This window comes from Protopterus annectens, chromosome 4.part1 (genome assembly GCF_019279795.1).
Source record: "Protopterus annectens isolate FY-2018-M chromosome 4.part1, PAN1.0, whole genome shotgun sequence".
Lineage (NCBI taxonomy): Eukaryota > Metazoa > Chordata > Ceratodontiformes > Protopteridae > Protopterus > Protopterus annectens.
The window spans coordinates 550,066,010-550,083,718 of NC_056734.1; the positions used below are offsets into that span (position 1 = coordinate 550,066,010).

General features: G+C 39.0%; 1 protein-coding gene across 1 annotated transcript in view; it reads left to right on the forward strand.

Annotated features, from left to right (window-relative positions):
- The window catches only part of COPS9 (COP9 signalosome subunit 9), a 160,461-nt gene that overhangs the window by 9,987 nt on the left and 132,765 nt on the right, over positions 1–17,709 (forward strand). Inside the window, exon 2 of the mRNA XM_044070360.1 lies at positions 15,268–15,340. Within this exon, the coding sequence (XP_043926295.1) occupies positions 15,268–15,340 (73 nt within the window). The remainder of the gene's footprint in view (positions 1–15,267; positions 15,341–17,709) is intronic.

A 17,709-nucleotide genomic window follows, 5' to 3' on the forward strand; every position in this document is an offset into this window, starting at 1 on the left:
AAAGCATGATATGAGGTATAGCCTGGTAGTGCTGGGGTGCTCTCTGGAGCCTTGAACCAGGTTTCTGTCACTGCACAGATATCGATGTTCTCCATACTGAGGAGAGCTTCGAGTGCGTGCATCTTGAGGTTATGACTTCTGGCGTTTAGCAGCATTACCCTTAGTTTCTTGTTCCTTGTGCTGTCTATGGGGGTGGGTTTGACTTTTGAGCCTTGCCTAAAAAGGCACTATGGGGGTGGCAAGAGCCTTTGCCAATATCCGAAAGCCCAGTGGTGATAGGTGCAAGCCGTCCCTAGTGAAGCAACGTGGCTTGTCGAGCATGTCATCCCAGGCTGATAGACACTGGATCCCCTTTGAATGACACCAAAATTTTAGCCAGTTGTTAAAATCGATCATTTTGGCTTTGTACTGTGGCATCATTCTAGGTGAGGGTAAGATGCTGCTCAAGGTCAGGGTCATACCAGCCTGGGCTACATGATCAGAGAGCTCCTCTATGTCTCTTTTCATGTAGTCCAGGGAGGTACGTCTCAGGTCATTAGTCATATTTGTATTTGCTTTGGAGTGACCTGAGTGCTTGCGTTAGTGTCGGATCCTAGCACCCGACAGGCAGCTCACTGTGACCTTCTCTTTATTCAACCTGGTGAGCGGGACGTCAGTGTGTCTGACAATAGAGTCACCTATAACAAGAGTATCAGGTGTGTTATTCAGCCTTAAGGGCTGTGGCTGCTTGGCACACTGACTTTGTGGGTTATGTGTTGTGTGTGTTTTGTTTTGAGGTAGCGTTTGCTTGGATGTCTGCTTTGGAGGTCTCTGTTGCTTAGGTAGATTTATATTTAGAGCCTCCAAGTATGTTTTTGTGTATTTATGTGTTTGGTTCGTTGATGTGGTGGGACTATGTGATACTGGAATTGTGTTGTGTGAGGTTACCTTCTCCTCCTGACTGGTTACACCAGTTTTGAGATGAGAGAGCTCAGCCTCCAGTTTGGCTAAATAGTTCATCTCTCACATATATTTGAACCTGTTTGGAGGAGGAGAGGGTTGTCCGTGTACATGAGACAGTTGTAACATTGCCTCAAAATTCCCAGATTCACCAGCTGGACTGGAGAGGAAAGCATTGACTGACCTTTGGACATGCTAGAGTAATAGGGAAACTGAATTTAAGACGGACCAATAGAGGACAGGGTAATCATAGAGAGTATAAGAGTAAGTAGTGCTTATGGTTTAATAGTGCTAACTTGTGGGATTACTTAATTGGACTAGTGAAGGGCCTTAGAATGAGAATATGGTGTTTAAATTGAGAGATAGAGCAGTTCTAAGGGAAAAAGTGATGAGCAGACTTTGTGGAGCCAGGAATAGTTTAAACCCAATTAGGCGGTGCTGCCCGTTGTTGCTCTATGCTCAAAAACGCGCAAAACCACGCAAAAGAGGGTTTTAAGAGAGGAAGATGAAGGAGTTTTGGAATTGACCCAGAATGACCAATAAAACTACAGTTTCAAGTCCGTAACCACTCCCACAGAGGCAGGCAGGCTGCTCAATGTTTTTCACTGCCACTGATCAACAGAGAGACTTTCCTTTAGCCCAAGCAAAAAATGGCCTCACAGAAACTTACAAACAGTTCAAGAACAGCAAGTCTGTAACTGAACTTTTTTAAATCTCAGAAAAGTGGGAAAAAAGCAAGATTTTTATTGTTTTTTTTTTTTTTTTTCAGAGATAAAGTTATAACAGTGCAGTAAATGACCCCACACAAGAGTGCTAGGCCAAAGTCAGATAAAATGCAAGTTTTGAGAAAAAAACGATTTTAAAATTAAGTGCAAACAGGAAATTCAGTAAACAGCTCTAGGTTGTGCTCTAAATACAGTTACTAATGCAGAAATCAAATTTAACAAGCCAGAAAATGCTCAAAATAGGCGGCTATGCAGAAAAAACTTAGCAAATAAACAGAGGAAAAATACTTAAAGTCTAAAAAGTGGCTCCTTTCTTCTCTCAGCGTTTTCTCCTCTTGGTGGGTGCTTCACCAACAGCTCTCTGTTGACAGCAAGAAAGACCTGGGTAGGCAGTGAAGTCCCCCTGCAGTATGGTAATCATTTACTGCCGTAACCCTACACCTATATCTTTTTTTGTCGATGACATGTTGTGTATGGTATTAAAACACCTTTATTGAATTATCATTTAAGAGATAGACAAACGTGTTACCAACGATATTAACACGTTTCCAGTTGCAAACATTATACAGCGCATGTATTCTTTTGTACAACTGTCATCAATCCAACATCACATAACTTGCTCAATTCTGAACCGTAGGCCTCCTCCAAAACATTGTTCTGCATGTATTGTTCTCACAGTTCCCATTTTGTTTTATGTAATTTGCTCCTACCCATTTCTAAGGATCCCACTTCCTGTTCTTTTATGTCTGTTAATATTTTCAGTGCTTTATATACAAGTGGGTGAGACTTTCCATTTTGTAGTAATTGCTTTTTTGGCACCCACCTGAATTAAGCTGAACAAAGCCTTATTATTTCTAAGGAATTCAGATCCTGTATCCCAGTTAAAAAAAAAAAAAAAAAAAAAATCCTTGGTCACCCTATATTGCTGACTGAGCAGTCTAGGGTTTTTTTTTTTTTTTTACTCTAACCCATTACATTTTTAAAATGTATGTTCCCAGTTACTATTTTCTTTCTCCATCATTTGGCATGTACCTAAGGAAAAATTCTCTAGAGTCCACTTGGGGTATGAAAATACCTATGCAAGCATTTCCTAATAAAAAATTATTCTTTTAGACCTTGCTGCATATTTGGGAGCCATACGTACGTCCTCCCATTGTTTCCTTGTGAATTGGTTATCCAGTATCTCTTTCCAATGTTTTCTGCTCTCCTCTGCTTCTTATAGTTATTGTGCAATATTTATATGCACTATTAATTATCCCTTTTTTAACAGCAACTTCTATTCTAGATTCATCTACAAACTCTACCAGAGTAGGTCTTTTACTTAGGATTCCCCTATCCCTTTCTCTTTGCCTATACTCAGGATATCAATCCCTGATAGGGAAGGCAGTCTCTAGCCTGCAGTCCAAATGTCTTCTTGGCCTCTTCTCATTCTATTACCATTCTCTGTAGTTATTTGTTCCCAATACCTTTGTTCTTTTGCCAGTTTCTTCCAGTAAATTCCAGCCCACTCTTGCGTATTTTCTGTACTCCTAATTGCAGTCATTCCTATCTCCATTTTTATATTGGCTTAGTTCTTAGAATACTTTCTGCTACTTAAGAATTTAATATTCTGTGTGGTGGTTGTACTCCTTAAGGATCTGTATCCAAAATCCCACTCTGTCATTTTTTCATGTTTTCCCCTTTGCTTCATCAGAGTTGTAGCTTTCTGCTTTTGTTATGTACACAAACCTTAACTGTGTAGCTCTAAAATATCCCTTCAAATCAGATAATCCTAAACTACCTTGCTCTGTTGGAAGGATCAACTTGTCCCCCTTGACTCTTCCCCTCTCATTTAAATTCCTTCATCTCTTCAATTGTTGTCCAAAACTTCTCCTCTGGTTAATTAAAAATATGCCTTACCTGTGTATAAGACTAAAGGGACTAAAAACATTTTCTCTCTTTGTATCTTGCTTTAAGTGTATGATATTTTGTGTGTTAAATGCTTGGTAAGGCTCTCTAATTGCCCTCATCATTGCATTAAGTTGAAATGGAGTTGGGTTATCAGTGATGCCCCATCACTTTACAAAGTACTACATAAACTATCAAGAATTAATTTACATTTTTAAAAAATAATCATTGTTGAAAAGTAGACGTATAGAACTAAGTTACCATTAAATGTCTGACTGCCCAATTTTGTGTGTGTTTGTAAAATTGCAGAAGCTGTAGAATGGACAAGACATTAAGCAGTTTTGGTCCCTAGCAGCTAGTTTGAGTAGTAAGGCAGGTAGAGATGAAAGTGAGGATGTGAAGCCCCACAATGTAAACGAGTGTTATGGAGAAATAGTCCCATAAAAATAACCACAATTTCTGATTAAGCTGTTTTTGTTTAAAGTTTAATAAATAATATAATTTGAGCTTAATATGATAAAGGAAGGAACAGTTGCATGTGGACTGTATTCCCAAATGAAGAAATAAAAGTTTTACTAATTAGTAAACTTTATTGTGGTGTTTCTTGTTAATTCTGTTTGTGATTATACCTCTTAAATCAGATGAAAGCTATTAGTATTTTTTGTCGTCATGTTTCAGTTGTTCCGGGTTGCTAAACATGTTTGTAATGGTAATCGCTACTATTGATAGAGTTAATTTTGAAAGCATTTGGTGTGCTCTAGATGATGTTCAGCAGGGAAATTGCAGGTACTGTGGTTGAAAAGTCTGGAAGTACTTAAGACTAAATTGTTCTGAAGTTTATATTGTTAATCTATTTGTTATTTAGACTTAGCAGTAGATTTCAGACATATATTTTTTTTTAGTTGTGATACTTACAGTAAGGGGTACTATGAAGATACTTAATTAAATCTGGCTAACTAAACATATTGGACGACTGGCTGAGCCTGTGTAGTAGTTTAAGTATTTAAAGATCTACTAACCAGTTAAGTAGGCTTTGGGGAGTTTTGATACAGCGTTGAGTTTGATAATAGATCACAGCTGTCCCTAAATTTAGAGAATACAGATGCTACTGACAGATTCCTAACACAGATTTCTGATGGGAGAACAATGTTCCAGAGCTGGGCTGATTAATGTCAGTGAAATGCAACCCAAATGTTCTGTGGTGAGGTTTTCAATTTGCTCCCACTACAGCTTGACGGTCTTTAAAATTGTGAGGGTTTGCAGTACGAGACTGTACTATTATCTCCCTTCAGACCTCCGTAATTTGCTTCACAAGTTGGATGACGTCACTGCAACTTTCTCTCTTATCCCACACAAACACACAGCAAGCTCCATGTCCTTTTTATCACCTAGTTCCGTAGATCAGTAGCATTTCTCAGCCACATGAGACATCTGTGAAGCTGTTGTGTGGGACTAATTCCACACATTGGACCAGGCTATGGAGTACACAAGCCATTAGGTTTCCTGCAGAGAGCCAGCTTTATTGGCAATTCTACAACAACCCCCCATTAATATTCCAAAACGTGCACGCTGATTGGTCAGCGTGCATGTTGTAAATCAGACTTATACTAATGGAAAAAGGTCCGGTCGCCCGGACTTTTTCCATTAGTACAATTCTTTTTTTTTTTTTTTTACAGCAATGGAGAACGCAAGATCTCCTTTGCTTTTTAGACACTGTCTCGCTATGTTAAAGGAGTTTAACATAGAGAAGCAGCTTTAAAAAAATAACTGAGATCTTCCTTTCTCCATTGCTTTTTTTAAAGCTGTCTTGCTATGTTAAACTCCTTTAACATAGTGAGACACTTTGTAAAAAGCAATGGAGATGTTGCTTTCTCCGTTGCTTCCACCCACAGCTCTGATGTACTGCGTAAGCATACACATGCGCAGTACATCAGAACTGCCGCAGAATACCAGACAGCTGCAGAAGGGCAGCAAGGAGGCATTATACAATGCCATTATTTAAGAAAAGTAAGTATTTTTTTTTTCTTAAATAATGTCATTGTATAATAGCAATAACCCACTTCTGGGTGTGGGTAATGCTGGATTTGCCCACGGTTGTCTTTGTTTGGCCACTTGGGCTTCGCCGTCGTGACCAAACCACACCGACCGTGGGTAAATCCAGCATTACCCACATCCAGGCGTGGGTTATTGCTATAGTGCTCACCCCTTTCCCAAGTTTGGATCTGCTCTGCAGTTACCTAGCTGATTTTTTTTGCCAGTACACACCCAAACAACATCCTGGCAACTGGGCTGTTTTCTTCTCTTTGAGTTTTTTGTTAGTCCACTCTACTCCAGTATGGACATGGTGTTGTATAGACTTAGCCATTTGATTAACTATTCTATTATAATTATGTAGTGCCTTGCATGACTGCCCGTAGAATCATAAGCTCTCTCTTCTTTGTGGTTTGATGCATGTAGCCATGGAGGATGCACTGCTGTTTTACATATGTTATGGCATCTTTGAACTCTGCATTATTTTCTGAAGTTGTGTTCTTTTTGGTAATTATTTCCAATACCAGTATGTGCCTAGTAGTTGACGTCCTTGATCCTGTCAAAGGCTACTTGGTTTCTGAAGCTGCATTTAATGGTATGTATAATTGCTTTTGATTGGTGTTTGTTTCATATAGCTAGTTTTGGTGCTGATTTCAATGTACAACCTCACTGTTAGGCTGAAATGGGTAACTGACTCAGAAATGTCACTGATTGCACTGTTTGAGATGTTAAAGTTGCGGATACCTAATGGGGTTCATTACTTAGTGCTTGCTAAGTCAGGACTTTACGTAGGCCATGTCAGTCTTCAAGGTGTGAAAATTTTAAAACACTTCAAACAGTGGACCCTTCTTCATTCTTGTTGCGTTATGAGTAGGCTTCTTATCCCATGGGAAGTACCAACTTTCTTCTCTCTCCTTTCGTTATTAAGGGTAAGGCACTCATGTAAAGCAGTTGCAGTTAGTTGGATATATATTGGAAATGACAGAAGACCATATTGTATGTAATTTTTATCTGCAGCTGGCACTCTGCTCCCCAACCCATGCATTTATTTCCAGGCCTTTTGCTTCTCTGCACCCTTGAATTATCTCCGGTCTAGCAATACATGATTCCTCTTGGGAATCTATCCTTTTTATTCCTACTTCTTTTATGAGAAAAAAATGAAGTTTATGCATTTAATCTGAAATTTGTGCCCTTTTCCATATATGTTCTGTCACACTATGGTCTTGTTTCTTTATGTAATTGTATCACACTTTTGTTTTCTTTAAGCACTGGTAGTCTTTGTCTTCATCTTCCTGTTTTGAGCTCTTTAATCTCTTAGGATGCTGGGACTATAGGCAGTGTTCCAACTGTGGCGTGATAAGTATGCAAATTGGTGGTATAACATTCAAACCAATTCCCATCTGAGGATACAGCTAGCATTTTATTGGCACTGGTAGCAACCTGGTCTCCTTTGATATTTTTGTAGTGCTACCTTCTAATGGCAACTGATTCACCTATGTCATCATATGTAAAGGGGTTTCTCTTGTTCTCACTTTTGTGTTACGTGATATGAAGACATCAGACAGTGCTGGCTAAGGGCAACTTCTGTGGGACCTCAATTACCATACATTTCTGTTTTTAAAGGTTCAGTCTAATAATTTTTATTTTGCTTTTGTGTACTGGGTTTGTCCAATTGCATTTAGTCAAAAAACCCTTTTCAGCAGAGGCCCGGAGAAAAGCCCTGACATATTGCAAACATTTTTAAACAGACATTCAGTAATATATGTGAACAATCACACATTCATCTGCTAATTAAGATTAGATTCATATGAAATAATGGCAGGTATTACGGTATAAAATATACTTGTGCATTATTAGATGTTGTACATTAAGCATTTGAAGAGGTGTATTGGTGGGTTTGTCAGATATGTTGTACATCATGTGATTTGTGCTCACAAATTTAAAGAAATAGAGTTGAGGGAAGGAAACTGCAGGGCAAGAAAATTTTAATGTTGTAGCTGAGGTGGGGACTATAGCAGTTAAGTTTGTTTCCTAGCATAAGTAAGTTCAGTTTAACAACCAGTTTGTTTTTGCTATTCTTCCATCAATGATATTTTTAACCCTAATCCAGGTGTTTCGGTTAGCTTACTGGTCTATTATGTACTAACTGTGTAATTGATCGTATTGAAGTCCTCATCTGGGTACATCACATTTCCGTGGGTTTCCTTTGTCAGGATCCTTTTTAAATTTGCTGCCCTTTTGGATGTCTTGCATTATTTTAGCAAAAGAATAACTTACTTTATGTGGCTGAATAGTTGGTGTTTATTTTTCTCCAGGTGGTTCTGTTGCTTATATCCATTGTCCAGTACCTGTTGTGTGCTTACATGGAGAAGTGTAAATAGTACTTGGGGAAAATTAACACGGGAAGAGAATGCCTTTGCTTTTGTGGTAACAGTGAATCTCTAGTGCTAAAATGTATTTGTATGTGGCTTGTGCTGCTTGCTGTTAATTTCTGTTGGGAAACAGTTTAAAAATTCTTCCAAAGGTACATTTTTACAGTTTTGTTTAGACTATATTGCACACGTCATTAAAGTGGAATATGTAAGGTTGTACAAAGTTGTAAAACAGCAAATACTTTTAAAATTAAACTTGTATTTAAAAATATTAAGTTTGTAAAATAGTTTTCTAGATAGATTTATCTCCAACACTGTTTAATGTGATTGCTTTTTGAGTGATAACTGCAGTCTGGATTTCTCCTTGGGACCTGATTTAAAGTCTGTGCTCATTTAGTCAGACTCTTAGCTGCCTTTCTCTCATCCTCATTCTTTTTGTTGAACTACTGGATTGAGTTGTGTAAATTTGAATAACAATGTCCTGAACTTCAGGCTAGTGGAGTTTTTGGGCTTGCCACTCCTTGAGGGCATTTTGGAGCAATTTGGAAACCTTGGCCAAAGCAAAGAATTGGCTGATACACTTAGGCCTTCTGCTAAACTTAAGACAAAAGAGGATCCTCGAGACGTGTAAACATCATAAGTCATGTAATAAAAATTAGTGTACACATATAGCAACAGAGGAAATGAAACTTGCAGTGCTCTTCTAGATTATTAGCTCTGCAGAACCTAAAGGGCAGTTGCCACTCAGTATAATTTTCTTTAGTGTTTTTAACTTTGACCTTCTGTCACGCGTTATATAATTTCCTGGTAACCATTTGAAATGCTGGGACTAGTTGGAGAAAGTATTGAACTATGGAGACTGGCTGAAAAAACAGACTTAAACTAAGTCCAAGTTGCCATTTCTCGGAATATTCCCTTTTCTCTGTGGTATGGTGATCTTGGAGTTAGTGTATATAAGTTGGGGGGGGATGAAAAGGCGCCCCCCCCCACAAAGATAAGTTTTAAAGAGAAGAGTGATTTTCAAGACTCGTTTTTCTCCAGGTTTTTTTTTTTTTGGCTTGTCGGCACTCGGCATTTTGAGTGCCGACATTTCAGTAGGGAGCTTTATCTTCTTTAGTATTGTTTACCCCCTGCTTATAAAACAACTTATGAGCATTCCTCCTGCGCTTGATAATTAGGAGTTTTGATATGTACTTCCTGTTAATAACATGCAGTTACTTAAAAATGCTGCTTAAATCTCCTCCTAGTAAACCTTGCTTAAGTAAAGTTTTGCTGGTTAAATCTCCTCTTGGTAAACATTGCTTAAGTAAAGTTTAACAACCGCCACAGATGGTACTATTTTTGTAGGTGGTAGGGAAGCAGTGAGGGCAACAGAGGCAAAAAATTAGTTGGATACAAACAGAAATGAAGACTGGGATGGCTAGTTAAGGCAAGAGCTTATAAAGGAGAGCAGATAACATGGATGTGAAGAAAAACTGAGACCAGGGGGAACTAAAGTACAAGCAAAAATTTGTTCTCAACAGACTAGAAATATGGATGAAAATTGGTAGTTGGATACAGTACATTGTATAAAACTGCATCGTAGTAAGGTAGAGAAAATGAAGGATTATGACTGTTACATACTATGTCCTGTGATCCAGTGTTTGCTTCTCATAACTTCCATTTGCCTGTTGTGTGCATATGAGCAAGCCATTTAACCTGATGGTGTTCCTGGATTGCCAATGAAAAGGTTTTTGGTCCAGTGGGTTTGCTTAGTTAAGAAATATATACAGTAAAGTAATTTTCTAGAATTGTGGTTTTAAAAAAAGAAAGAAGGTACTTGAGATCTTGATTAACTGGAGGAAAGGATGTGGGCAACTCCCACTTTGGAGCATGACACCAAGCCTCCTTTGTTTACCTATACATCATAATTTCAGTCCTACACAAACTATCTTAAAGGCGTCTGGTAACCAACTGAAAATGCAGGACACATCTAACAGTCCAGAGTCTGTTAAGACTCTTGATCCACCTAACTGAAAACTTGATGGCTTGTAGAGTCTTATCCAGCTTAAAGCTTTCATGGCCAGGTAATGGGGGGGGGGGGTATACCTTACTACCTTACTACACTGTGCGTACTCTAGTTATTTGAGATAACCATCTGAAATGTTGGTCTTTTGGCCCGTGGTTGTGAAAGTTCAACCATGACCTCAGTCTTTAAAATGGCCCGGCATGTTTATACATCAAATTTGCTATTGTAAACACTTTTGTTGGCTGAAATAAGACCTGTTTAACTGGGCTAGAATACTACAAATCCTGATGGAACAGGGCAGAGCAGTTAAACCCTAGCAAATCCATTTATCTTGAATATATTAAAAAATGTAGTGTCTTCTCAAGCAAACTGAACTGAATTAACTTGTAAAATGTCCTAGCTACTCCACTACTCATTAAATCTTCAATCATTTAGGTATAACAAAAAGGATGATGTTTGCGGAGAGCAAGCTACACGTTTCCAAAGACATTTCCAAAGATTTAGACTCTCCCAAAGCCAGAGACAAACTTTTCACCTTCCTCCTTCCCATGCAAAGCAGTTTTACTCTCTGTACTAGTGGAGTAAGGAAGAAAATATCTTAAAAATGAATTGACAGGGCCAAAAAGAGTTTTTCATAAAGATACAATTTGTCTCGCAAGTTTATCTAACTTGAAGACCAGTACTTTCTTAGTCAGAGGTACATTTAGTAGAACCTCACCTATGGAAGTGTACACATCAGTTAAGAAACTGTGTGACCATCTTTTCATGCTAGCCTTCCTTCCTTTTATAAATTGTACCTCCATAAATTGTAAAATGGTTACATAGAGCCATTAAACATCTGTAAACAGTCTAGGTGGTAGACATCCTCTCTGTATTTTGTAGTCTGTGTAGATAGACTGCTCCTTACAGCACAAATATCAGTAAAGGCAGCAGATTGGTTCCAACTCTCTTATTCAGTCTAGGTGGCAGACTGAGAAAGCAAAGTATTTTTCTTCTAACATTTTACTCTCACAAACCAGACTGTATGGCTGACAGACCTAACCCCCTTTCCTCTCACTTCTCTAGTTCTTATTTTTGTGTTTGTTCTTGTAAATCCTAGCTTTCAGACTGCACTTTACCACCACACCAGGACAGGTATAGGGGGCAGATAAACTGGTTTCTAATCTTTCATATCGGTAGTCTGTTTTAGCTGATGGACTGCACCTTACCACCAAGACAAGTATCAGTGGCATATAAACTGGTTTCTACTCTGTCATATCGCTAGCCAGTCTAGGTGGTTGGTTGTCTTTGTTTCTCTTTCCCCCTCCTTTTTCTAAGAAGAAGCAACTGCTCTCTACACCCCACAAACTAGTCAAGGTGGCACGTATGCTGCTCTTCTCAGTTATAGAACTCATCAGGCTAGCTGAAATATGGAGCCTTGGAGAGCAGAAGTACTCTTTCCTTGTGTAGATGGTAGAATGATTCAGTTCTCTCATTTCTGCACCTATTAGCCTAAGTGGCTGGCAGACTGAACCTTGCTCAGTCTAGGTGGCTGATAATCTCAAAGTGGAAAAACTCCTCTTTGCATCTACTATGCAGCAGATTAGATGACCGATAGCCTTCTTCCCCCTCACTCGTCACTGTTCGCAATGTTTCTTCTTCATTCACTACCTATCAAATGGACTGTTACTCTAGCAACTCTCCACAATATAGTTCTCATGCAGTTATCACTATTAGCTCAATCTCTCCTCCACGCATTAATCTCTACTGTAGTTCTCTTGCCTTGCTAGTACTCGACATTGCATTGTCAGGATACTCACAATAACATTTTGTGATACTTGCCTACATTTATCAAAAATGATGACTGTACTAAGACGCTGCCTTTATTTGCTGCTCTATTTTACTTTACCTAACAACATTTTGTATATTATAGATAATATTCCAATAAATACACAAAAAATGTAAATGGCTGAAAATAAAACGGTATTTGCATCCACCATATAAATAATTCCATCTCTGCCACTATTTTAAACTGATTACTGACCTCTACAGAAAACAGTTCATTATACAAATAGACACATTGCAGTATATGTGCATTTCTCAAGAAATACCTAGCTGCATGGAGCCAGTACTTGGGTAAGGGGATATCCATGCCAACCCAGGGCCACAACAATATTTGGCACAACCCAAGCTCAACTCTTCCCATCCCAAGCCCAACTCAGATACTTTACAACATAATTCCTGAAACTAGATCGAGAAATAACATGAAAGCAACATACCTGAATACTGGCATGCCTGAAGTCTGGATAAATACTGAAAACTCTCATATACTAGCCCAAACTAAGACATGGTTAAGACTAGCTGAGTGTACCCCAATTTTACCAAAATATTGCTAATATGTTACTGCCCAAAGGAGGTTAATGGTATAGACTTCTAAACATCAGTCATTCACAGGCTGCCTCTGTCCATTGGGGGCAGGTGCCAAACTAGGGATAAAGTTGCGATTTCCCATCCATTGGCCCATGCTGCATTTGCATAGGGGTTAGGGATGAGCTTTGCTTCACATGGGTGGGAAACCTGTTCAGAGAAGGGTAATCGAGACCTGTCCCTCCACCATGTCCTGTTTGTTGTAGGTGAGATTTAGGTCCTTAAAATGTGTTTCTGATGCTCTTTGTTTTGAGGTTGTGTAGCAGATCCATCAGTGTGGACTCTGAGGATGCCTTGGAGGCTAGGCATAGATTGCCATGCAGTAGTCTGTATGAGACAAGAGTACAAGGTTAGGGCTTTGAGATGGTCAACATAGGACTTAAAGCTTGCTCTCTCTATTGTTTTTGAGATTTTCTCTCAAGCTGTTGCAAGTGCTTTGAGAGGTACGTACAGACCGGTGCATTGTAATTGAGTGGCATACTTTACTGCCCTTCATCCTTTCAGACTATAACGTACTTTGATTCTAGACCTGGACCAAGAGCAGGAGGTGGAGTTGTGTTGCTAAGCAAACAAAACACTTGTGTAAAATTACATCCTCAACTAAGGCTAGCCAGACTAATGATTGGCTGCTATCCATTTTGGTGCTCTTTCTAATGCTAGGGCAGCAGAACTTGCTTACCATCACAGTAATCTAGATACCACCATCCCCCTCTATCAGCAGTGTCTCTTCAGATGACTAGGAAAAACTTTTATCATCTCCGTCCAAACCATCACAATCTCCTTCTCCTCCCACAAGTCGCACTTCCTCAGACTACAACTTTACCACCAGCATTGTTTCCCTTAGCAGACTCCTTGGCACCTTTCTACTTCACTAAGATCTCTGTTAACGAAGCTGTCTGCTGTAAACATGGATTATCTATTTTCTGTATTCCTTAAGAGAACATTGGTTAAAATTGTCAAACCCTTATCCTTTATCTTCAGTCATTCACTTACCACAGGAGTAGTAGTACCCCCTAATGCTAAAGCACACCATCATTGTTCTGCTTCCTAAGGTACACCCTCCCAGAACCCTTAAAGATTATAGACCGGTCCAGTCTTTGCCCACTAGTCAAAATATTTGAAAAAATTCAGTACAAAACAGATGCACATTTAGTACTGCTGCAGGCCTTCTCACACCATCTGATTCGAGATGCAGTAATATCAACAATGGCCTAATCACAGCTGGTATAGTTGTTGACATGACTAGGGCAATTGACACTTTTAAAACCAGGAACTGCTTATTTCTTAAATGCAAAAACTCAGCTTTGTTGCTAATACAATAAAATGGTTCCAAAGCTATCCTAAAAGCAGGTCCTTTCTATCAACTTCTTAAGCACAGTTGCCCCAAAAGGATCAGTGTTGTGGCCAAGTAGTAGTAGAAGTAGTTTAAGCAAGTTTATTCAAACTATATGAAATAAGTGAACATGATATACAGACCTCCAAGACACGAAGCGTAGACATCATCAACTAATATGTCTGGTGTAACATAATAGAAGAAAGCTACCAAGACAGAAAGTTCGTTGTAGCTCTTGGTCTCTTCTGACTCACCATCACAGTGTCTTAAGGATGCAGAAGTCTACTTTAGATGTTGTTCATCCGCAACAAAATGAACAGCCAGGAAGGAACAAACATGGGTATAATGGTGATTGCCAGTTGTATGGTAGGAAATTCCCATCTAAATCAAGGGTTGTGCAGTTCATAAGGTAGCATTAAGCTCCTTTATGATCTTGCCTGTTTGCTTTTCTAGAGGCAGTGTGAAGGGTCATTTGTCCCTACACCTGACAGATTGGAAGGTCATCATATCCAACAGGTGGATAGTGATCATAACATCAGATGGTTCCACCTCTCAGAAGAAGATGGCTCTAAGAAAGATCCTCCTCCTTAAAGCTTTAGGCCTGCCAAACCACAGGGGTCCAGATTGCACTCCAGACGTGCTCGTTTTGCTTAAAAAAAAAAAAAAAAAAATGACCAAGGACCTCGAGCACATTCTAAACGTGACCATCCTCCGTGTTTAGCAAAGCAAAATCTCCACAAGGTTATGGTTAGGTAGTTTCTCCTTTTCTTGTCAGAAGGAAATTGGATGTGCTATTTGGAATTCAGAAGTTCTACATCTTTGAGTAGATCATCATAGAGTTCAGAAAATTCTTGTATTCCTCCATAGGAGTCAGCTTAACACTGTCCCTTTTGGGCTATCCTTTGCCCCAGGTTAGTCACAAAATGACTAGTTGTGATTTGTGAACCAGGGGCTGCAAGGAGTAAGTCTGTTTTGTATGTAGACCGTCTCCTAATCCCTCAGACCTTTAGAGAAACTCCTTTATGCTACAAACTCTATGTGGCAGTCATTTCATTTATTGAGGATCACTGTAAACCTTGCCAAGTTTGATACAGTCAATGCAGATATGTTTTCCAGGTTCATTGACATAGGGGGCTTTCTAGTTTGCCACTCCCATGTGTGCATGTTATGTTGAGCTTTTGCTCCTTGTTTATGCTTTAGAAAACATTAGACAGTGACGTCAGTAATTCATTGTGCATAATGCTTTCTTATAGCCTTAATTTCTGAACTGCATTTGCTTACCATAATATTAAATTTTTTAGTAAAGCACACTGACTTTGTTTCCACTGTACAGTGTGATATGAATATCTGAGTTAGTTTTGACTTTCATAAATATTTACATTACTTCTTGGTAAAATAATTGCCCAAATGATGCTCCTTTTTCTATCATTTTCATGTTTCTACATCTGTGGCTTTAATCTGTCATTAAAGCACAGAAGTGTGATTCATGGATTCTAGCAGACTTTATGGTTATACATGTACATTTACATTGGTCTTTTCTAATTTGTTATACATTTTTTTTTGCAGGCAGGCGGAAGCAGTGGACTCCTGATGGACTTGGCAGCAAATGAGAAGGCTGTGCATTCAGATTTCTTCAATGGTTAGTGTCACTTTGGTGGTGGGGTCTACTTTTCAAGTACAACACTTAAGGGACAAAAGTAAATTGTACAATTATGTAATGTTTCAGGTGCAAAACAGTGTGATCAGAAGTTTCAGTATTGTCTGATGTACGTTTTATTTTTGTGGATATTGAATTGTGTTATGTACTTGTCTCCTCTGTCAAGAATATTTCCCACTATTTGACACTGTGTCACGTCACCCTTGCCCATTATGCTCAGCAGTCATTGATTCAAAGGTGGTGGTTGTGGATTTGCTGCATCCATTGTGAAGTGGAAGATGTGAGATATAAATATGCTACTGTTTTTCTGAAACAGTGTACCAGATTTTTAGATGCTTTTTAGTATAGTAAAACCTGCTGCTGCTGCAAAAAAAAAAAAACACCTAAAAATATGCAATTTAGTCTGTAGTATCAATGTCTTTTCTATAGTAAGAAAAGTTGAATGGACAACTGACTTTTTTTTCTGTGGAAGTAAGACGGGAAATGTTTTTAATGCAACTTTCTGTGCTGGGAATTACAAACAATTGCACACACAATGTGAAAATATAATTAATGAATGTTCCCTGGGAGCAAAGGAACACAATGGAGCCTTTATAAGATTCTTCAAAGAGGTAACTGATCAAGAACAAGCAATTTGCCCCAATGTGTAATTGGGGCAGACTCCTGTATGGACGATGGACAGTCGAGGAGGAGTGCTACCTGCAGCCTGTGACTTGTTCTCAGCAGTTTTTTTTTTTTTTCTCTCTGCCGGAAATGTTCTGAAATTTCTGATAGGTTAGATTAAGATTCAGTAATTTTTTTTAGTTCAACTCATAGCTGTCTTTTTTTTTCTTTTGAACAAATAGAATACAAAAGAAATATTGTCCATGTGTAGCTTCACTTGTCTGTATCTGACTTAACTGTTTTGTTTAACTCATTCTTTTGTAAGTAAGGTGTTGTAAAAATAAATTGGGGTTGGTTGTGAATTTGAAGATATTTACACTCTGCTGCACTGACTGGTGGCAGACTGCTAATATCTACTTGATTGAGACTGCCCTGAACAATAACAGTAGAAGGCTCCAGCCTTGTAATCTGAAGTGTTGGCAGATGAATTCTGTGAGTTAGGGCAGATGGCTGTAATGTTGTAGAATATAATCTGCTTTCCCTGGAAATTTGTTTTTGTGTGTGTGTGAGTTTTAAGTACAGATATTGTGGGCAAGTGAGTTCTGCCAGGGACAAACTTGGAGAGAGTCGTGAGAACAGGTTCTGGAGAGGTGGGCCAAATACTCTGGTTAGCAGAGAGTTCACTGTGAAGCCAGTTAATTGGAATTGATGTTCTAGTGCCCTCCCCCCAAGCTAGATCAGCAGACTGTATTTCTTGCACGTTTTTGTGGCCAGGCAGCAGTCTTGAAATTGTTGAATGATTCTGTGTGTCTTGTTTGCACTGTAATCTGTTTTGCTCTAGTAGTGTGATTCAAGAAACCGTACCTGTAATGGCCATAAGATTTTAGATCTTTTAGATTAAAACTTAATGGTGGACAGTGGAATGGGTCATAGCACCATAGCCCCTGCCTACAATCATTTTTATCCTTTGCATTTGATTGCTAGTGGTGGGATTCAAATCCCTGTAAGCTTCCCATTATTGTAGAGGGGAGCCAACTGTGTCTCCTGGTGGCATACTTGTCATTATAGCTTTTAAGCTGGAGAGGCACTATTGTCCACGTTTTTCTTCTGCTGTGATATCCTTCTTATCCACTTGTGTGTGTGTGTGTGTGTGTGTGTGTGTGTGTGTGTGTGTGTGTTCTTTTTCTGTGCTTAAAATTATTTGGGTAGTTATTCCTGCCCTGCATTTTGTTTAGACAGCTGCTTTGGCTCACCCTGCATTGTGTAGACAGGTGCCTTGAGGTAATTTAATTAGGTACTGACTGAATTGATTTACGTGGCCATTTTGATCTTGTTTACCATAAGTAACTAAGATCATGCTGTCGTTATCTTTGGAGGGGGGGGGGGCTCTGACAGATTAGCTTACTGTTTTTCTGGAAAAGTTGTTATTGCAAGAAAATGTGACCTTATTTGCTACACTTTCTTTGAAGGAGGCAGCCTATTTGTGTATTTTATTTATTTTGGCAACTAGATTGATAACTAGTTGGAATGAAGCAGCATTTCACTTTGCTGCTGTGCGTACTGCACTGAAATGCTTTGTTGCAATGACAGCTACTGGGTGATTCTTTGGTAGGTTACAGAATTAAGTTATGGTCTTAGCAAGTGTAGTCTGCTGGTTCAAATTCTGAGCAGCCCCCCCCCTTTTTCCCTTCTTTCTGAGTCCGTTCACACTCGCAGTAGAGGAATGTGCCAGGCTGTCTCAAGTTTAA